Genomic DNA, 23,600 nt, shown 5'->3' with positions numbered 1-23,600 from the left:
TGCCTATGGCCTGGGAAAGCAGTAGAAGATGACCCAAGTACTTGGGTCCCTGCAACCGTGTGGGAGACCCGGAAGAAGCTCCTAGCTCCTGGCTCCTGGCTCCCATTCGGCCCAGCTGTGGCCACTGCAGCCATTTGGTGAGTTAACCAGCAGATGGAAGGCCTCTCTCTCTGTCTCTCCCTCTTTCTGTCTATAACTACTTCTCAAATAAATAAAATAAAATACTTAAAAAAAAAAAAAAAAAAAAAGAACCATGTGTGGAGCTACCTTAGGGAACAAGAAATCAAAAGGTCACGGCATTTCATGCTGTGTGTATTTTCCATAATCAGGGGGAAGGGAGAGCATTTAGCCTTGCGATTAAGACCCCACAACTCTCACACCCCACACTGGAGTATCTGGGTTCAATTCCTGGCTCCAGCTCCCTGATACTGCAGATCCTGGAAGGCAGCAGTTATGGCCCAAGCACTTGGGTCCCTGCCACTCATGTGAGAGACCTAGATTGAGTTCTTGGGTCCCTGCTTTGGCCCAGCAGTTGTGGACATTTGGGTAGTGAACCAGTAGATGAAATTGCTTGCTCATGCTCACATGCTTGTACTCTCTGCCTCTCAAATAAATTCAATAATAAATTTTAAATAAACAAATAAATCTTTAGATTTATTTATTTGAAAGGCAGAATTACAGAGAGAGACAGAGAGAGATTTTCCATCTTCTGGTTTGCTCTCCTAAATGGTGGCAATGGCTGGGGCTGAGCCAAACCAAAGCCAGGAGCCAGGGGTCTCCCACACTGGTGCAATCCACTGCTTTCCCAGGTCATTAGCAGGAAGCTGGATCAGAAGTGGAACAGCCAGGACTCAAACCAGCACCCATATTGGATGCCAGTGTTGCAGGTGGCAGCTTAACCTGTTATGCCAACACCAGCCCCTCATTTTTATAAAAACTACAAATGGATATTACAGTTGCTTATGATTTCATTGTTTGTTTGTTTTTGTAATTTGAGAAGCTGACAGAGTGAGCTCCTATTTACTGGTATATTCCTCAAATGCCCATAATAGCCGGGACTGGGTAGTGCTGAAGCCAGGAGCCAGATACTCACTCCAAGTCTCCCACCTGGGTAGCAGAGATCCAACTACTTGAGCCATCACCTTTGCCTCCTGGTCTGCATTAGAAGGAAGCAGAGGGGCCAGCACTGTGGCATAGCAGGTAAAGCTGCCGCCTGCAGTGCTGGCATCCTATATGGGCACCAGTTTGGGTCCCGGCTGCTCCAATTCTGATCTGGCTTTCTGCTGTGGCCTGGGAAAGTAGTAGAAGAAGATGGCCCAAATCCTTGGGCCCCTGGACCTGCATGGGAGAACTGGAAGAGGCTCCTGGCTCCTGGCTTCAGATTGGCGCAGCTCCAGCCATTGCGGCCATCTGGGGAGTGAACCAACGGATGGAAGACCTCTCTCTGCCTCTGCCTCTCTGTAATTCTGACTTTCAAGTGAACAAATGAAAAAAAAAAAATCTTTAAAAAACAAAGAAAGAAGGAAGCAGATTCAGGAGTGGAGCTAGGTGGTGAAAACAAGTCAATATCTGCTAGGGAACTTGTTTCAGCCCCAGTGAGTGACTTTGCTGGGATTTATTTGACTAGTTCTCTACTGATGATCATTTGGGTTATTGCTTATTTTTCTTCACCATAAACAATACTGCAACAAAGATCTGTGATACAAAATATATTTAGCAACTAGCAATTTTCTTAAGTCTATCCCTACAAAGATTTTTCTGGATCAACAGATACATATATTTAATATTTGAAAACATATTGCCAAATAGCCCTCCAAATGATTGTGCCAACTATGTTGCCAACATCAGTATATGAAAGTGCCAGTTCCTTACAACATTGGTATGTTTTCCAAGTGAATAAGGAAAAAAAGGAAATCTATTTTAATATGAATTTCTTTTACTGATAAAGGTCAAAGACTATGATCTTTGCAATGTGTTATTTTTCTTTTCTTTTCTTTCTTTCTTTCTTTCTTTTTTTTTTTTTTTGACAGGCAGAGTGGACAGAGAGAGAGAGACAGAGAGAAAGGTCTTCCTTTGCCGTTGATTCACCCTCCAATGGCCGCCACGGCTGGCACACCGTGCTGATCCAAAGGCAGGAGCCAGGTGCTTCTCCTGGTCTCCCATGCAGGTGCAGGGCCCAAGCACCTGGGCCATCCTCCACTGCACTCCCGGGCCATAGCAGAGAGCTGGCCTGGAAGAGGGGCAACCAGGACAGAATCCGGCGCCCCAACCAGGACTAGAACCTTGTGTGCTGGCGCCGCTAGGCGGAGGATTAGCCCGTTGAGCCACGGCGCCGGCCTTTTCTTTTATAATTTTGAAGTGTGCTAGTTAGCATGCTTTGGCCATTATTCTCTCTCTCTCTCTAAGAAGCAGGAGATAGAGAGAGCTCCCATTGCTGGTTCACTCCCTAAATGCCCAGGGCCAAAGCCAGGAGCCAGTAACTCAAGATCTTCCAAGCAGGCTGCAGGAACCCAATTACCTGAGCCATCAATGCTGCCTCCCAGGGTCTGAATTAGCAGGAGATTGGCACCAGGAGCCAAAAGTGAGCACTGAACTCAGGCAATCCTATATGGGAGGTAGGTGTCTTAACCATAAGGCAAATATCCTCCCCATACAACTATTCTTACTGGGATAGTCCTGAAGATTTACAAAAACTCTACATAACAGAAAAAAAAAAATCAATTACTGAACTTTTTGGCCCAAGTTAATCATTTATCCATTTTTTTAAAAATGAGTGGCAGGGGACCAAGAACTTCAACCATTTTCTTCTGTTTTCCCAGGCACATAAGCAGAGATCTGGATAGGAAGTGGAGTAGCCAGGAATCCAACTGGCACTCAAAGGTGGCTTAACTGACTGACTATACCACAACACTGGCCCCAACATGACAATTCTTAAAGGCTCTACTACCTCCCAACAACACCAAACCTCCAACAAATGAATCTTTAGGGACAAACAAGATCCAAACCACAGTGCCAGGTTTCACTTTATGTCTTGATAATTATGTAACCATTAGGAGCTAGTTTTGTTTTAATCATCCAGTTGTCCTTTCTTACTGATGTCATTTTTTCACACTATCTTGACAAGAAATGCAAGATATACTCATTTTACTTTGCAAAGTCAAACAGATTAGGTCATATTAGTGACCTAGTTATATTCAGCCATACCTAGGTATTGCAAAGCACAGGACAGCACCAGGGGTACCAAGACAACAGCAAACTGACTCAGACCATCCACAAGCTATACACTCAACACACTGAAGAATCCAAAAGAAAAACAGTGACGGGGTCTGCCTCAACACAGGCCTGTCCATTCTCAGATAAGTTGAGGGAAACTGAGGGATCTGGTAGCAAACAAAACACTTTTCAAACACAAAGGTTATAAGCTGGGGGTATGAAGATGGCAACCCCACATGTGCATACATGGGAACCAATCATTTCACTTGGTTAGTATTTATGGTTAAAAATGTCTATCACAGCATTATTTACAATACTGACAATTAAAAAAACAATTTAAATGTCTAACAATCAGTGAACAGCTGAATAAATGTTATGAAAGTATTACCTGTCATTCAAAACTAAAATTTTAACATGGAAATGATAATAAACAAGATTTATAGTACAATATATTTCAGTTACATAAAAAAGAAAAACAATAACATACTGAAGGGGAACTCATAGAAATAAGTATTCAGAGACTTTTTGGGAATATGCACAAAGTACATTTGCTAGAAACAATGACATCTAGTAACTGTGAGCATCACCTGTCTTCAGATCTTAACTTCTAAATACCACGACCACCTGAAAAGAACCAGCGCTCCTTCGAGAAAGACTGATTCCAAGAAAGGAAGTGACAAATGTGTTCAGACAAGCCCTGAGCATCTTGGGATGGAAATAAGGAAGTACTCAACGAAAGGGGGACAACTCAAAGGACACAGGGGCTTCTAGGAATCTGTGAAAAAAAACTTTTTTCTTAAGATTTATTTATTTTGGGGATAGTGTTGTGACATAGCGGGAAAGCCAATGCCTGCAAAAAATGGGCACTGGTTCGTGTCCCGGCTGCCCCACTTCCTATCCAGTGCCCTGTTAACAGCCTGGGAAAAGCAGCAGAGATGGCCCAGGTCTTTGGATTCCTGCCACCCACACAGGAGATGCAGATATAGCCCCTGGCTCCTGATTCTGGCCTAGCCCAGCTTCAGCCATTGCAGACATCAGAGGAGTGAACCACGGTATAGAAGCTCTCTCTCTCTAACTCTCTCGAATAAATAAGTAAATCTATAAAAACAAAAAAGATTAGGGCTGGCACTGTGGCACAGAAGGTAAAGCCTCTTCCTGCAGTGCCAGCATCCCATATGGGTACCCATTTGAGTCCTGGCTCCACTTCTGATCCAGCTCCTTGCTAATGTGGATTCTCTCTCTTTGTATCTCTTTCAATTTCAAGTAAATCAATCTTAAAAAAAAAGATATTTATTTGAAAGGCAGAAGAGCAGAGAGGGAGGGAAAGACAGAGGATCTTCCATCTACTGGTTCACCAACGGTTCGCCAATGTGAAGAGAACAGATGCACACAGCCCCTACACAAAAAGCAAGCACAGGAGCCATCCCAACCCTTTATTTGGGATAGGGGTTCAGATATCCCAGGGAGATGGCCTAAAGTCAAAAAATGAGACATGGGGCTAGCGCTGTGGCACAGTAGGTTAATCCTCCGCCTGCGGCACTTGCATCCCATATGGGCACCGGTTCTAGTCCCAGCTGCTTCTCTTCCAATCCAGCTCTCTGCTATGGCCTAGGAAAGCAGTAGAAGGTGGCCCAAGTGTTTGGGCCCCTTCACCTATGTGGGAGACCCGGAGGAAGCTCCTGGCTTTGGATCTGCACAGCTCTGGCCATTGTGGCCATTTGGGGAGTGAACCAGCAGAAGACCTTTCTCTCTGTCTCTCCCTCTCACTGTCTGTAACTCTACCTCTCAAATAAATAAATAAAATCTTGAAAAAAAAAAAAAAAAGCAGCAAAAACAGCAGAAACAAATGACCAAAGGCAGCACTGAGATTTATGGAAATTTCTGATTTGGTTTTACACTAGATTATGAGAGCAAAGAGAAGGGACAAACATGCCTGCTATGACACCAATGACAAATGGTGAACTGATAAGAAACAGAGAGGGTGACAGGCTATAGAACAGGTCAATATTAGGCTGTCATGAAGCCATTTGAGACATATAATTAATCTATTACTCACCTAGCATCATCATTCATTGTAGTATTGTCAATAGGTGCCATGAAGCTCAGTAGCTTGCTAAGGACATGAAACCTAAACAGAGCAGGAAACAAAGAGACAGCAACATTAGGAACTATTAACCTAGAAAAGGAAACCCCACATTGTTTGGATTGACAAACTCCAGAACTGATGACAGGAACTTCCAGAGAGGACTAGAGAAAAATTTACAAGCACTTACAACTCATAATATTATTTTTCCCTTTTCCCATAATGCTACAGGTTTAAAAGTCTGCCAACAATACACGCGATAAAGGACACAGACCAACATAGATCCATTTGTATCACCACAGGCCCCCCGAAAGAGCAGATATACTTGTTTCTTTGAGCAATATACAAACTCTTCAATGTTACTCCAGAAAAAAGACAATGAGAGGGCCGGCTCCATGGCGCAGTAGGTTAATCCTCTGCCTGCGGCGCCGGCATCCCATATGGACGCTGGTTCTGGTCCCAGCTGCCCCTCTTCCAATCAGCTCTCTGCTATGGCCTGGGAAAGCAGTAGAAGGTGGCCCAAGTCCTTGGGCCCCTGCACCCGCATGGGAGACTAGGAGGAAGCACCTGGCACCTGGCTTCGGACTGGCGCAGCTCTGGCCATTGCAGCCATCTGGGGAGTGAACCCACGCAAGAAGACCTTTCTCTCTGTCTCTTCCTCTCACTGTCTGTAACTCTACCTCTCAAATAAATAAATGAAATCTTAAAAAAAAAAAAAAAAGAAGACAATGAGGCCTTGACTACTTATTTTCGTCCTTTATATACATTGTAATCATTTTTCAGTGTCATTTAAGCTATCTACTGGCAACAGCACCCCTGTAGGTACAGGGGCCCAAGCACTTGGGCTATCTCCCGCTGCTTTCCCAAGCATATTAGCTAGGAGCTGGATCAAAAGTGGATCGGCCAGATCTCAAACCAGCACCTATATGGGATGCCAGCATTATAGGCAGAGACTGACCCCGCTATACCACAATGCCAGTCCCTTCTGTATTTATATTTAAACTCCTTTGTGGGTTTTTTTTTTTTTTTTGAACTTAGCATTGTAAGCAATGTCCAACAAATGCCTACACAGAATTGCCAAAGCACCATAATATTTTATACTTTTGAATGTTTCTATTGTTACCAATTCTTTTTTTTTTTTTTTTTTTTTTACAGGCAGAATGGACAGTGAGAGAGAGAGACAGAGAGAAAGGTCTTCCTTTACTGTTGGTTCACCCGCCAATGGCCGCTGCCATTGGCTAGCGCACCACGCTGATCCGAAGGCAGGAACCAGGTGCTTCTCCTGGTCTCCCATGCAGGTGCAGGGCCCAAGGACTTGGGCCATTCTCCACTGCACTCCTGGGCCACAGCAGAGAGCTGGCCTGGAAGAGGGGCAACCGGGACAGAATCCGGCGACCCGACAGGGACTAGAACTCAGTGTGCCGGCGCCGCAAGGCGGAGGATTAGCCTAGTGAGCCGTGACGCAGGCCACCAATTCTTTTTATATAACGAAAACAAAAGCACAAAACTCTACGTATCACATTGAAAAGTCCCCTGTAGTCCTATCCCCTAGAAACAATAATTGTTAACTAAAACTAAATTTCGTTGTATTTTCCATTTACAAACAAAAACTTAACATATTTAACATAAACAGTTTTATAATGCACGTGTGCATAATGATGTTTCAGTTCACAATGGACAGTTTACAGCAGTATATACCACACAGCCTAGGTGTGCAATCAGCTACACCAGCCAGGTTTGTCAGTGCACTCTATGATGTTTACACATCCATGAGATTGCCAAACAACGCATTTCTCAGAACATCTCCCCATCATTAAGTGACACACAACCTAATATTCTGTATTATGTTTTTTTCCACTGAACCATATCATATTCTATTCTTTATCTCAGTCTCAGAGTAAGCCATTCTGTCGACGTATTATAATTTTTTGAATCTCCTACTGATGGACATGTATAACCTCTCCCTTTTAAAAAACAGATTAAATAATGACAAAGTGAAGATTCTTATACATAATTTATATAGGACCAGCTCCAGTCATTACATTCATTTGGGGAGTGAACCAGCAGATGGAAGACCTTCTCCCTCTCTCTGCCTTTCAAACAAACAAAAAAATAAATAAATAAAATAAAATAAAAATTTTTTTTTTGGACAGGCAGAGCGGACAGTGAGAAAGGTCTTCCTTTTCCGTTGGTTCACCCCACCAACGGCCGCCACGGCCAGCGCGCTATGGCCGGCGCACGGCGCTGATCCAAAGCCAGGAAGCCAGGTGCTTCTCCTGGTTTCCCATGCGGGTGCAGGGCCCAAGCACTTGGGCCATCCTCCCCTGCCTTCCCGGGCCATAGCAGAGAGCTGAACTGGAAGAGGAGCAACTGGGACAGAATCCAGCGCCCCAACCGGGACTAGAACCCGGGGTGCCGGCGCCACAGGCGGAAGATTAGCCTATTGAGTCGCGGCGCCGGCCTAAAAAAAAAATTCTTCAACAAAAAATAACAAAAATACTGTTAAGTAAATTTTAATATCTTCAGGTTTCACCAAACTTGCAGTGTACATCTGAAAATGAATATTACTCTTAGTTATGTCCAAAAACAGGATTAATTGAACTTCTAGACAAAAAATATTAACTACTGGGTCAAAGCTGTGGTATAGTAGGTTAAGCTTCTGCCAGTGGCACTGGCATCCCACATGGGCACTGGTTCAACTCCCAGCTGCTCCACTTTCGATCCAGCTCCTTGCTAATGAGCCTGGGAAAGCAGTGAAAGATGGCCCAGGTGCTTGGGCCCTTGCACCCACATGGGAGACCAGGAAGAAGCTCCCGGCTCCTGAGTTCGGATTGGTGAATCTCTGGTCACTGCAGCCATTTGCGGGGTGAACCAACAGATGGAAGACTCTTTAAGACCTCTTTCTATGTCTTTCCCTCTTTCTGTCTGTAACCCTGCCTTTCAAATAAATTAATAAATCTTTAAAAAAATACTATTAACTACTTTCTACAGTTGTATTGTCCAATACAGTAACCACTACCCACATATGGTTACTGAACATTTGAAATGTGGCTAATCTGAACCATGATAGACTGTCATTATAAGACACATATCAGATTCTAAAAACCTGAGACAAAAGAATGTGATAACGTGAAATATATCACAAAGAACATTTAAAATAACAGATGATCAGCCATTTTTTATATACTGGGTTAAATGAAACATTATTAAAGTCCATCTGTTTCATTTTGATTTTTTAATGTGACTTTGAGGACATTTAACTTGGTACTGCTCAACAGACTATACTTTAATACAATTTACTCAATAACTATTAAGTACACAATGAGGGGGTCTATGCTGTGGCATAGAGGGTTAAGCCTCTAACTGCGGCACTAGCATCTCATATGGGCATCAGTTCTAACCTCAGCTGCTCTTCTTCCAATTCAGCTTTCTGCTATGGCCTTGGAAAGCAGTAGAAGACAGCCCAAGTCCTTGGGCCCTTGCACATGTGTGGGAGATCGAGAAGAAGCTCCTGGCTTCAGATCAGCTCAACTCCAGCCATTGTGACCATTTGGAGACTGAACCAGTGGATGGAAGACCTTTCTCTCTGCCTCTTCCTCTGTTTGTAACTCTGCCTATTAAATAAATAAATAAATCTTTTTTTAAAAAGTACATGAGATGAAAGACAGGCTTTAAGAAGTAATTCAGATTAAAGACAATTTAGTAAGGTGTACTTAACACAGTGTCAGCTGATCTCAGTGCTGCTGAGGAAAGGTGTGTATTTTTGTATTAAAATAGCCAGACAAAGACAAATGTAATTTTGTTATGCAAGAATGCATATGGGTAGGCATTTTGCCTGGTGGTTAAGATGCCCATATCAGAGTGCCTGGTTCTGATATCTGCCTCCAGCTGCCTCTGGCTCCTGACTCTATCTTCCTTCTAATCCAGATCCTGGGAGGCAATGGTAATGGTTGAAGCAACTAGACTCCTGCCACCCATATGGGCAACTTTAGGCTGAGTTCCTGGCTCCAGCCTTGCTTTTAAAACTACACTAACACAGTAAGACATCATCCTATTTTAAAAAAAAAAAGCCCTAGAGTTTCATCCATTCACATTATGGCTTCTGATTAGATAATGTTAAATTCACTTGCATGCAATGCTGAGTAAAATACTAATAATCAATAATTACAATTGAAATGAATATTAAAGTAATTCTTGGAGTGGATTAAGATGCAGAGTAGGGAGGGAGCTTGCTGCTTGACTCTAGAAGATAGTTTAAAAAAAAAATAGAAAGAGTGCAGTCTGAGGGAAGAGTTAGGGAGAAACAGCAGAGGAAACTCTATGTAAATTGGAGGAACACAGTGGACCTACGTGTAGGGCGAAGACGTCTACAACTTAGGACCCCACCAGCAGAGAGCCTCCGCACAAGCATTGGAGACCAAGGTGAGACCAGACTGCAGCAGCCCAAGTCACTGGGGAAAAAGCTGCAGGAAGAGCCTAGAGGGAATCTGGCTTGGAGCCCCATGGGGGATGGTGTACCCACCAAAGTATAGGAGAAAAAACAAAGGGGGAGGGCACATTTTCTCTCTCCCCAATCATCCTGCAAAGGTGTCCTGTAAAAGCTGACAGAGAGAAAGCACCATTTTGGACATATGTAACAGCTATGCCAGCTCATATCTGCCCCCAGCAACCAGCCAAGCGGAGACTCCTGAGTCTGGTGGGGAGAATAGACAGGGGGATGGGTGCTCGTGACTGTGAAAGGCTTGTGTGCCGGGACTGTGGAAACAATGAGGCTACATGGGAGGACTCAGGGTGTGGCTGGGACTCTGGGCAGTCACCATGAGAGGCTCCACACTATCAGGGTTCCTTGGTTACCTGGTGAGAGACACTGCTGGGGAATCTGAGCTTATACTGAGGACTGCACAGATCCTTTGTGTGGTCCTTGTAGCAGAACAGACGAATAATATACTTACTGGGGCTAGCACCCAGGCACTGGTCTCCTTCGAGGAGAGAAGCTCAGCTGAGTCTATGCCAACAGACAAGAAGAAACCTCCCCTCTGATAAAAAAAAAATTACCACACCAAACTTGGGTGTTTTATCTCAGACACAACCTTCACCCTGGAAATGGCCTTAACTCTCCAGTTAAAAGACAGACTGGCTGAATGGACTCAAAAACAAAACCCATCTATTTGCTGCCTACCAGAAACACATCTCACCAACAAAGATGCATGCAGAATGAAAGACAAAGGATGGAAAAAGACATTCCATGCTAACAGAAACCAAAAAAGAGCTGGTATAGCCATCCTAATATCAGACAAAATAGACTTTAACACAAAAACTATTAAAAGAGACAAAGAAGGGCACTATGTAATGATTAAGGTATCAATTCAACAGGAAGAGGTGACTATTATAAATGTATATGGACCTAATTACAGGGCACCTGACTATTTAAAAGTGAAGAAATGTTTAGGGATCTCAAGGGAGAAATAGACTCAAATGCAATAGTATTGGGGGATTTCAATACCCCACTTTCAGCAATGGACAGATCAACCAGACAGAAAATCAGCAACAAAACAGCAGAGTTAATTGACATTATAGACCAAATGGACCTAACAAATATCCACAGAGCTTTCCATCCAACAGCTGCAGAATACATTCTTTTCACCTGTGCATGGAATCTTCTCTAAGACTGACTACCTGCTAGGCCATAAAGCAAGTCTCAGCAAATTCAAAAAAGCTGAAATCATACCGTGCATCTTCTCTGACCATAATGCAATGAAGCTGGAAATCAGCAACTCAGGAATCACTAGAACATATGCAAACACATGGAGACTGAACAACTTACTCCTGAATGAAAGTGCATCATAGAAGAAATCAAAAGAGAAATCAAAAATTTCTGGGAACAAATGAAGACGACAACATATCAAAACTTCTGGGATACAACAAAAGCAGTGTTAAGAGGAAAGTTTATAGCAATTGGTGCCTACATCAAGAAATTGAAAAGACTCCAAATAAATGAGTTTTCAATGCATCTCAAGGATCTAGAAAAACAACAGCAAACCAAACCAAAAACTAGTAGGAGAAAAGAAATAAATAAAATTAGAGAGGAAATCTGGCATTTATGGTTCAACATTTGCAAATCAATGTGATATATATCACACTAACAAACTGAAGAACAAAAAAACCATATGATTATCTCAATAGATGCAGAGAAAGCATTTGATAAATACAATACCCTTTCATCATGAAAACTCTAAGCAAATTGGGTATAGAGGGAACATTCCTCAATACAATCAAGGCAATTTATGAAAACCAATCCCTGGAGCAAGAACAGTCTCTTCAACAAATGGTGCTCAGAAAACTGAATTTCTACATGCAGGAGTATTAAGAAGGATCCGCACCTTACACCTTACATGAAAGTCCATTAAAAATGGATTAAAGACCTAAATCTATGATCTGATACCATCAAACTACTAGAGAACATTGGGGAAACCCTGCAAGACACTGGCATAGGCAAAGATTTCTTGGAAAAGACCTCAGAAGCACAGGCGGACAGAGCCAAAATCAACAGATGGGATTACATCTAACTGAGAAGCTTCTGTACTGCAAAAGAAACACTTAAGAAAGTGAAGAGGCAACTGACAGAATGGGAGAAATTACTTGCAAAGTATACAACTGATAAAGGATGAACAACCAGAATATATAAACAGATCAAGAAACTCCACAACAACAAAACAAACAGCCCAGTTAAGAAATTGGCAAAGAACTTAAATAGACATTTTTTGAAAGAGGAAATCCAAATGGCCAACAGACACATGAAAAAAATGATCAGAATCACTAGACATCAGGGAAATGCAAATCAAAACCACAATGAGGTTTCATCTCATCCCCATTAGAATTGCTTTCATGCAGAAATTAACAACAACAACAAAATGCTGGCAAAGATGTGAGGAAAAAATTCACTGTTGGTAGGAATAGAAACTGGTAAAACCACTATGAAAATCAGTTTGGTGATACCTCAGAAATCTGAATATAGAACTACCATATGACCTAGCCACCCCACTCCTGGGAATTTACCCAAGGGAAATGAAATCAGCAAATAAAAGTGTTATCTGCACCCCCATGTTTATTGCAGCTCAATTTACATTAGTTAAGACATGGAATCAACCGAAATGCCGATCAACAGAAGACTGGATAAAGAAATGATGGGATATGTACTTTATGGAATACTACACAGTTTAAAAAAAAAAAAATCAAGTCATTTGCGACAAAGTGAATGAATATGGAAAACATCATTCTTGGTGAAATAAGCTAGTCCCTAAGGGATAAATACCATATGTTCTCCCTGATCTGTGATAATTAATAGAGCACTAAAGGCAATCTGTAGAAGTGAAACTGACACTTTGAGAAGCAATGACTTGAACAGCCCTTGTCTTGACTGTCAGGGAACATTTTTTTGTTTTTCTTAATGGAGAATGGGAATAGGAATGGGAAAGGGAGGAGGAAGTGGGGTACAAGTCGGGGTGGGAGAGCGGGTATTATGGGAAGAATCACTATATTCCTAAAGGTGTACTTATGAAATCTGTACTCATTAAACAAATGGTTTCTTTGGGGAAAAATTATAATTATTTACAAAAAACAAAATATTTTTTAATAAATTACTTTCTAAGGCCCAATAAGCAAGCTGCCATGCCCAGTCTGATTAGGCTAAAATTCTTTTTTAAATTTATTATTTATTTGAGAATTAGAGTTAGAGAGAGGGAGGGGGGGAGGTCTTCAATCTGCTGGTTCACTCCACAAATGGCTGCAACAGCCAGAACTGAGCTGATCTGAAGCCGGGAGCCTGGAGCTTCTTCTGGGTCTCTCACAATGGCACAGGCACCTAAGCATTTAGGCCATTTTCTACTGCTTTTCCAAGCCACAGCAGAGAGCTGCATCGGAAGAGGAGCAGCCAGGACATGAACAGGTACCCGTATGGAAGCCGGTGCTGCAGGTGGAGGCTCAACTCACTATGCCACAGCGCCAGCCCCAACTAGGTTATAATTTATAATGGCTGTTATCATTTAAGCTATTTCAACAAGGTAATATTAATCCTCAATATGTTTCTAGAAATCTTATCTTTCCAACACTATCACAAAGAGCCAAAATTGCTCAATAGTGGGACACATTATCAGTGATGACAGCTGCCATGCCCTCCCTATTCTCCTGAAGTCTACTTTAAAGAAGTTATTTAGGGGCCAGTGCCGTGGCACAGTAGGTTAATCCTCCACCTGTGGCGCCGGCATCCCATATGGGAGCTGGTTCTAGTCCCGGCTGCTCCACTTCCAGTCCAGCTTTCTGCTATGGCCTAGAAAAGCAGTAGAAGATGGCCCACATCCTTGGGTCCCTGCACCTATGTGGGAGACCCAGAGGAAGCTCCTGGCTCCTGGCTTCGGATCAGCACAGCTCCAGCCATTGTGGCCATTTGGGGAGTGAACCAATGGAGGGAAGAGCTTTCTCTCTCTCTCTCTCGCTCTTACTGTCTGTAACTCTACCTCTCAAATAAATAAATAAAAATCTTAAAAAGTTATTTATAATATTTTCAAATAGCCTTGGCCACCAGGCTAATCCTTTATGATATGATGATAATGTAAGCAAAAGGTCATTTTGGTGTCTGCATAAGTCATTTGGTCCTGCTGGTGAAACAACTCAAGAACCAGATAGGGGTAGATGTTGAGTCAGGCAGTTAAGACACCTACATCAGAGTATCTGGGTTTGAAACCCAGCTCCAGCTCTTGACTCCAGCTTCCTGCACACCCTGGGAGGCAGCAGGTAATGGATCAAGCAGTTGGGAGACCTAAATTGAGTTCCTGGCTCTGTTTTTTGGTTCTGGTCCAGCCCTAGTAGTTGTGGCCATTTGGGGAGTGAATCAGCAAATGAAAACACTCTCTCATTTGCTAGTGCTCTCTCTCAAATCTTTTTATGTATGTATTTCTTTTTATTCTTTTTATTTCTTTGACAGGCAGAGTTAGACAGTGAGAGAGAGAGACTCACCCCCCAATGGCTGCTTCGGCTGGTGCACCGTGGCCGGTGCACTGCGCTGATCCGAAGCCAGGAGCCAGGTGCTTCTCCTGGTCTCCCATGTGGGTGCAGGGCCCAAGGACTTGGGCCATCCTCCACTGCACTCCCTGGCCACAGCAGAGAGCTGGCCTGGAGGAAGAGCAACCGGGACAGAATCTGGCGCCCCGACAGGGACTAGGACCCGGGGTGCCGGTGCTGCAGGTGGAGGATTAGCCAACTGAGCCGCGGCACCAGCCTTTTACTTATTTATTTATTTTTGTTAAAGATTTATGTATTGTGAAAGTCTGAGTTACACAGAGAGAGGAGAGACTCTTCAAAAGTACAGGTGCCAGGAGGTCAGGGAGAGAGAAATGTGCCTCCTTTTTTACCCTCTAGGTTGGCAGGTACACTGTCCCCCATAAGGCTCCATGCCAGGCCCAACCCTGACTCTTCCTGCAGCTTAATCGCCAGTGGCTTGGGCTGCTTGCAGTCTGGTCTTATCTTACTCCAAAGCTGGTGCTGAGGCTCTTGGTTACTGGGGTCCCAAGCTGTGTGCATCCATACCCTCCACATAAGTCCACAATGTCCCTCCAACTTGCATGGAGTTTCCTCTGCCATTTTCTGCCTAACCCTTCCCTGAGATTACACTCTATCCATTTTTTTTAAAAAAAGGTTTGCTTATTTATTTATTTATTTTTATTATATTTTTTTTCGACAGGCGGAGTGGATAGTGAGAGAGAGACAGAGAGAAAGGTCTTCCTTTTTGCCGTTGGTTCACCCTCCAATGGCTGCTGCGGCTGGCGCATGGTGCTGATCCGAAGCCAGGAGCCAGGCACTTCTCCCAGTCTCCCATGCGGGTGCAGGGCCCAAGGACTTGGGCCATCCTCCACTGCACTCCCGGGCCATAGCAGAGAGCTGGCCTGGAAGAGGGGCAACCGGGACAGAATCCGGTGTCCCGCCCGGGACTAGTACCCGGTGTGCCGGCGCCGCAAGGCGGAGTCTATCCATTTTTTTCTAACTATTCACCCCTAGACTAGAGCAGAAAGCTCCTTTCCTATTCCACTTGAAAAACTTGTCCCAGAATAGGATTTTTAATGTCTCCAGATAGAAGGGCATTTGGGGATGTCAACCATTATGACAATGATGCAAAAACAAAGGTATATAGCACATTGACACATGCCTCTAATGAACAGTTTTAAAAGGTTAACCTATAGCAAAAACAAGTGCAATGAGACCAAAATCCCATTTTGGGGCAGTGCTTAGCCTAGTGGTTAAAACACTGGTCAGGATGCTCCTGTAACACGTAAGAATGCTTGGATGGATGTGATTCCCAGCTTTGGCTCCTGATTTCAGCTTCTTGCTAATGCTGTCCATGGAAGGCAGTGATGCTAGCAAAAGTGGTTAGGATTCTGGCACTCATATAGGAGACATGGATTAAGTTTCTAGCTTCAGCTTTGGACTCCAGCCTGTTGTGAGCACTGGTGTAATGAACCAGAGGATGGGAACTCTCTCACTCTCTTTTTCTCTCTGCTTCTCAAATAAAAAAATAAAACTACTAAGCTTATTTTTTATTCTAATATGATAAATGAGAATTCAATAACTTTATTTTCATTTGGCAAATAGTACACTCACATTTTCCTAAGCTACTTGCCTCACTAGAAAAGTGCTTACTTCTCCAACACTCATTTGTATTTTTGTTTTTAAAGATTTATTCATTTATTTGAAGGGCAGAGCATCAGTGAAAGAGAGGAAGACAGAGAAGGAGGAAAGAGATCTTCCATCTACTGGTTCATTCCCCAAATAGCCACAAAAGCCTAGGCTAAGCCAAGTTGAGCCAGGGGCCAGGAACTCTATCACGCACTCCAACACCGGTAGGGGCGGGGAGTGCTATGCTCTCGGGCCATCTTCTGCTGCCTTTCTAGAGGCCTTAGCAAGAAGCTGGGTCACAAGTGGAGCAGCCAGGACTCCAACTGATGTTCTGATATGAGATGCCAGCATGGGAAGCAGCAGCTTCATGCACTGTGCCACAACACCTGCCCTATGAGATTTCTTTTTTTTATATATTTATTTTATTTATTTGAAATAGATACTTATTTGATATAGAGAGAAAGAGACAGGGAAATATTCCATCTACTGGTTCACTCCCCAAATGGCAAGCACTAGCCAAAGCCAGAAACCTGGATCTCCATCTGGGTCTCCCATGTGGGTTCAGGAGCGCAAGGATGTGGGCTACTACTTTCCACTGCTTTCTCAGGCATATTAGCAGGGAGCTGGATCAGAAGTTGAGTAGCCAAGATCTGAACCAGCACTCCAACATGGGATGCCAGCAATGCAGGCAGAGGCTTAAGTCACTGCACCACAGCACCAGTCCCTACATCAGATTTCTTAATAAGTATTTTATTTACAGTCATAGCCACTTCTCATTACCTAGCATTTTAATTTTACTATCATTATCATAAAAAACATTTATATTGGACTAATGTCTATAAGGCAAAACAGTAGATAATAAGGTTGAAACTGTATTAAAGAACAAAGCACAATTCTTGCATGTAATACAGGTACTAGTGGCTACTAGCTGAGGGTTGAGAGGAGACATAGGTACAAAATTAGGGTTTCCTAATGAGCTTTGTTAGCTTCTAAAACAAGTTAAAAGTGGTAATGTAATCTGCTTCTCCAAAGATCTTTTAAAATGGGATAGATCTACATTTGTCTACAGGGAATTTAATGACAGGCAAGCTCTAATAAGGAAGTGGGATTAGCTCTCGGGCTAAAACTATCTTAACACAAACTAAGTTTTTTTCCAGTATGCACCTGAATTACAAATGGCTCTTCTGACACTCGGCTTTGTATGGTGATACTGTGTTATACATATACACCCAGAGTTAGAAGGAATACAAATGTGAAAGTACAGCAATGTCAATTCCTACTCCCACTCTTTCCTTTTTCTGTATCCTTGTAAAAGTTCTTAAAGAGCTAAGAGGGTAGTTGAAGTCAGAAATTTCTCTATTTTCTCATGAAGATTATATTTCTCATCTCATTTAAGCACATTGCTACATTCTCTACAGTCCTTCATTTACATCTTTTACCACACTGTGTACATGAATGGCATGAAAACTGATCAGTATAACCCTACTCTACGTAAGACTCTAAAACAAAATTTTTATATTATTCTACAGAAACAATTTTTTAAAACAAAGATCATTTTAACCATTTTGCCTCTGTTCTCTTTCAGGGAAATGCAGATTTTTTTCATCCACCTATTCACAATAGTAGAAGAGTCAATGAAACTATGTCTCCATTTTAGAGTAAGGAAAAGTGAGCCATCAAAATTCTCAAATTGTTCTGGTTATTTTTTGATCCTTAGTATCAGACTCATATGAAGAAACAGAAAAAATGACATTTCAGCAAAATACAAAAAAAAGATACAGCATAATAAACTAATTTTTTTTTCCCAAAATATAACTCACCGAAGTTTCCTTCCTTTGCTAGCTTTTCTATCCACTTTCTTGTGGATTTTGCTTCGTAACTTCTGGATGGCAAGCCACTGCCTGGGAAATTCACAAGCAATGTTATGCATCATCACTAATAGCAACAGTTATACATATATATTGACAAATTGGAATTTTTCTCACTAACAACCCTGCAGAAAGAAATCATCAACCTACATCAAGTTGTTTCAGATAGTCTGGGCTCAAAGTGACTAATCAATTGAAGAGGATTTGTGCAATGGCAAAAAAAATGGCAGCAGGGAAATTCTATAGCAAATTTGGTTAACAATGCTTCTCAGTATTTGCAGTTGCTGTGACAAGCACTAAATCTACCAGTCTGCAAGAAAACCTATCAAGCTGAGTAGAGCTGCTCAGGTTTTCTTAATGTTTTAGTTATACAGCATGTTGTCTCGTTCACTGCAACCACTGGTTGGTTTGAATGCATGAATTCTTTAAAAATAATTTTGCCTTTGCTAATCCCAACTGCTTTCCAATTTTTGCTACTGCTAATTTTTAATAAATATTATCTGCCAATACTAGTTTTATAGTCATTTTCACTTCATCTATAAACATTTCAGTAAGTCTTGCCAAAAGATTAGGATTCTTCCGCTCCCTCCCAAAATCATCTCAATACCATTACCCCACTAAAAAGGTAACAATAATTCTTTATTATCAAATACTCAAATTTCAAATTTCCCAAAATGTCTTAATTTTAAGGTTTACAGTTACAGACTCACATATTCAGCAATCAGTTAAGATATGAAGGGATTAATTTTTCAAAATAAAGATACTGGGCTAAAAAAGTCTTCATAAACTGTTTAGATGACAAATGTGAAAAAAGGAGAAACAGCAGCCATAGCTATCATCTTACCTGATTTATACAAGGAAAACCCAACATCCAAAAAAAAAAAAAAAAAAGGAAATCCAATTACTGTAATCTTAATATAATCTTAATTACCATAATCTATTTTATTGTAAAGTCAGATAAATGCACAATATAATCACCACTTAAATGCAATTTGCTCTATCACATTAAATTTACTGTGAACTGTTCTAACATTCCTGAGACAAACAAAATATCAACAATATCCTATCCAAAAATTCAAATACTATTTCAAACAAAATGATTTCATCAACACAAATATTTCATTGCTTCCTCAAAAGGCTGCTCTGCCCAGAATCCTATTCTTGCACTTGCAGCTTTTGTTTCCTTTCCTGCTTTTTACAAATTACAGCTCATGGCTATTTAAATGTACACCATTCATTAGGTAGCACTCTAAATGCCCTTTCTATTTTCCAACCACAGGATGAAACACACACACAAGAGCCTTCCTTCACTACTTTACATTCTACACTGACATCTGGGTAATGCTGCCACGTTCCATTTCTAATTGTGTTGAAGCTTTTACTGAAGGGGTGGAGGTCTAAATTAGGGCAGACTCTAACAAAGCAGATTCAACTCTGTGCAAGGAACCTGTTGTGCACAGTGCCATGTTCTGACAGCTGAGAGCACACATTTGGGTGGCTGCTTTTTATCCACCGGTCAGCAGATTGATATGGATACAATCACAACTTAAACCAGAGAGCAAAGGACTTCTTCAAAAAGCAAACCCTAAAACAAACACATCGTGTTTTACAATCTCTTTTCAAACTGCACTAGGGCAATACAGGACAAAAAAAATGATTCATTTTATATTTCTAGCTCTTATTATCTTGCTTTTCTTTCTTAATTATAGGATTGCCTTGGAAGTAATATGAAGGGGATTCAAACAGAGAAACTATTATATATAAGCTGCCTAGATGAATAGAAAGCCGTATCAAAATTACCTTCCCATGGCCACCTGATCATTGGGATCCAAGGAGCTGGTCTTCCGTTCTATGAGTTCTCGTAGGAGCTAGGGGAGAAAGGAATACAACTAATTTATTTATCATTTCCCAGCATCAACTGACTTTAAAAGGGCACAGAAGGAATTGTGAATGGCACAGTGACAGCTCTAAAACTGCAATCAATAAGGGACAACCCAGTGGCAAGAGCATGACTGAATTCCCATTAACCCTTTCATATTTATATATTTTTAAACAGGTAGCTATAGCAGTAGCTGAGAATGGAAGTCCATTTGGAAGACTTATTGTACTGCAGTTCATTTCAAATGGATCAATGAGTGTGCAACATTCCCTTCATTGTTTTTATGATTAGTTTTGTCCACCCCATCGATAGCAATGGAGAATCTTTAAAAGGTCGGGTGGGAATGGCTTTGTGGCAAAAAGGAAAATGCATCAGCTTCTTACCAAGAGGATAATGGTACATGGCTACCTTCTGAACTGTAACCTCTTACAGTCAGGGGTTCTTCCGCAGGCAAAAGCCTTTATTGTATAATTAAAAGTGTGGACTTCATCCTCTTAAATTTGCATAGCTGCTTCTCTAACCATGCTTGCTATTAAGTGATTTTTTTTTTGGGGGGGGGGGGGACAGGCAGAGTTATTAGACAGTGAGAGAGAGAGAGAGACAGAGAAAAAGGTCTTCCTTTGTCGTTGGTTCACCCTCCAATGGCCGCCGCGGCCAGTGTGCTGCGGCCGGCGCCAATCTGAAGCCAGGAGCCAGGTGCTTCCTCCTGGTCTCCCATGCAGGTGCAGGGCCCAAGCACCTGGGCCATCCTCCACTGCACTCCCGGGCCACAGCAGAGAGCTGGACAGGAAGAGGAGCAACCGGGACAGAATCCTGCGCCCCAACTGGGACTAGAACCCGGGATGCCGGCGCCGCAGGCGGAGGATTAGCCAAGTGAGCCACGGCACCGGCTGCTATTAAGTGATTTAACCATAGAAGACATCAACACATTCACAGTCACAAAAATTTTTAAGAGGGAACCTAAACAAAGTCATTTGTGTGTATGGCAAATATAACACAGAGAATCGGTCTTTCATCCTGTTCAATTAACTCCACAGGACTCTATATTACTCTCCTGCTCTCTTCTTAATCCTGCGTACTCCACTGCATCCAATCAAAGTCTGTATCGACACCTTTCACACAGACTTAAGAATTTGCACTGGAGCTTGAAGTTCTAGGTGAAGAGCAGCAATGGATTTTAAACTTAAACATTAAAGGAGGAAAAATTTTAATTACAGTAGTCAAACTCAGTATCTCTCCTACACAAGACCTATGTGCAGACAAACAGCAACAGAAACTAAAATTTCAAAGCTCTGAGCAAAATCTAAGGCAAGATGCTAAAATAGACGTGGCCCTGCTAAGCACCCATCAATAATACAAATTTGACTCTAAAATTCATTTCTTCACAAAAAATAAGCAATTACTTTGTAGGTGGGCATGGTAGCGATATAGATATTTCACCAAGTTAAACAGCTGAGGCCTTAGGAATATGTAGGAGGAGGATTACATTCCTATGAAATGTAATTTCTAATTTTCATTCATTTCCATGAGAAGGTCTTGGGTGATGTAAAAAATTTTATAAAAATATTACCTTCCATAAGGTGAATGTTTACTGCAAAAGGGAAACATATATCTCAATCACAACTTAAAAAAAAAAAAAAGCTGTTTTTTTCTTTTGCTTATTTTGTACATTATTAGCACAGCAATTACATTTATAAATACGAGGACCAGAGGCCACTGGTTTATTATCACTAGAAAACAGCCAGCTATTTCTCTACCCTGTTTATCTGATTGATTCCCAACATCTTTCTGGCAGCCAATCTATCAGTTTATCTCTCCTACTTCATCACAGTCACTTCTGGCAGCTAAACACAAGATCCAAATCCAGTGTTACACAGACATACGACACAGTAAACCCGTGTAACACTGCTGCTGTGTAAACAGCTGCCCTTAAGGCTAAGCGAGAATGGGCTTCTGGTTCCCAGTCAATGTGCTGTCAGAGGCAAGGCTAGGGTGGGTCCAGGGAGAGGTTACTAATAATAAAAAGAGGAAGAAGAAAAATAAAAGGAAGGAAAATAATGGGACGACTGCATTTCACTGCCCGTACCTTGTTCCAGTCTGGTTTTCCTAATCATCTCTGAACCCCTAAGACTGGGACGAAGCAGCCAGTGGGGAGCAAGTGCTCATGGAAGGCTGCCCCAGCACAATGGGGGCAGTCCTCTGGAAGAGCCCCACTGGCCCTGGCCGAGCGTGGAAAACAGAGCCGCACCACGCAGTGCATCTAGCACGCGAGCAGTGGTCTCTGCAGTTCTAATGCCAAGTATTGCAGTGTTCACTTTCATGCACCCTGAGTACTGCACATATTTTGGGTTGCATTTTCACCCATGGGCTCTGTATGGTTAACCTTGGCCATTCGTGTTAGGGAACACTGCTTTATGGGTCCATCAGGCAAAGATTAGTTTATTCAGTCCAATCTTTCAGACGATTCTGTTATGTCCAAAGCAGGAATGAGAAACCAGAAAGAAAAGAAAAATTAAATGAACTATTCCCATGGCCATTACTATTCCCCATAGCTATCACTATCACTAGGTTTAAATTTAATAAGGAAAACAGTTTTCCAAAATATTGCTGCAAAATGCAGCCTTAGGGATTATTAGCTTAAGAATTTAATTTTGCTTCTGAGTTCAATTTTTATTTATTTTTTGATACACAAAAATTGTAAATATTATGGAGTCTCATGTGATATATATGTATATACATTGTGTAATGTCCAAATCAAGGTAAACAAACCTATCTCCTCCAACATCTATTATTCTCTGTGAAAACATTCGAAATCCTTCTAGCTTTTTTTTGAAATATATAGTAAATTATCTACAGTCACACCATAATTTATTTCTTCTATTTCTTAATACCCTCTGATAAGCCTTTCCCTATCCCTTCCTCCCTCCTACTCTCCCCTGCCTCAGTAATCACTATTCTAAGTTCGACTTTTACGAAATCAGCTTTTTTAGGTTCCACATTATGAAATCAAGTAATATTTGTCTTTCTGTGCCTGCCTATCCCATTTAACATTATGAATGGCCTCCATTTTCTTCCATATTGTTGTAAATGACAGGATTCCATCCTTTTAATGGCTGAATAGTACTCCATTGTACATTTGTACAACATTTTCTTTACTTATTCATCAACAAATGGCATTGCTTACTATTGTGAATATTACTGCAACAAAAATGAAAATGCACAGTACTCTTCAACATACTGATCTGATTTCCCTTGGATATAAACCCAGAAGTAGAATTGCTGGATTACATGGTAGTTTTATTTGCAATGTTTTGAGGAAGCTCCACACTGTTTTCCATAATAGCTATACTAATTTAAATTCCCATCAACACTTGTGCAAGGATTCCCTTTTCTCCATATCCTCACCAGCACTTGTTATCTTGTCTTTTTGATAATAGTCATTCTAACTGGAGTGAAGTGCTATCTCATTGTGGTTCTGATTTACATTTCCCTGATGAATACTGATGCTGAGAATTTTTTCTTATACCTGTTGGCTATCAGTATGTCTTTTCTTGAGAAATGTCTATTCAGACCTATTGTCCAATTTTTAACTAGATTCTTTGTTTTCTTACTATTGTGCTATTTGAGTTCCTTATATATTTTGGGTATCAGTCCCTTGTCAGATACTGAATTTGCAAATATTTTCTTCCATTCTGTAGGCTTTGTCTTCACTCTGTTGACTGTTTGCTTTACTACATCCAATTTTCATAGCTTAATTTTATAAACTGTACCCCCAAAATTCAAGTTTCCATTAGTTGTTGCATTCTTTTATTTCAACACTGATAAAATATTTATAGTAACTTATCTGTGACTCAAAAATGGAGAGATGTATAAAATATTTTTGTCCTAGCCT

General features: G+C 41.6%; 1 protein-coding gene across 1 annotated transcript in view; it reads right to left on the bottom strand.

Moving 5' to 3' along the window:
- AATF (apoptosis antagonizing transcription factor) overlaps positions 1 to 23,600 on the bottom strand; it is a 122,951-nt gene that overhangs the window by 24,895 nt on the left and 74,456 nt on the right. The window contains exons 9-11 of the mRNA XM_062174752.1: positions 19,630 to 19,697; positions 17,782 to 17,862; positions 5,270 to 5,341 (exon numbers count right to left, since the gene is read on the bottom strand). Coding sequence (XP_062030736.1) covers positions 5,270 to 5,341; positions 17,782 to 17,862; positions 19,630 to 19,697 — 221 coding nt within the window. The remainder of the gene's footprint in view (positions 1 to 5,269; positions 5,342 to 17,781; positions 17,863 to 19,629; positions 19,698 to 23,600) is intronic.

The sequence above is a fragment of the Lepus europaeus genome, chromosome 18, assembly GCF_033115175.1.
Source record: "Lepus europaeus isolate LE1 chromosome 18, mLepTim1.pri, whole genome shotgun sequence".
Taxonomy (NCBI): Eukaryota; Metazoa; Chordata; class Mammalia; order Lagomorpha; family Leporidae; genus Lepus; species Lepus europaeus.
Note: the sequence above shows the minus strand (reverse complement) of the source record. Positions and strands in the feature narration are given on the sequence as shown.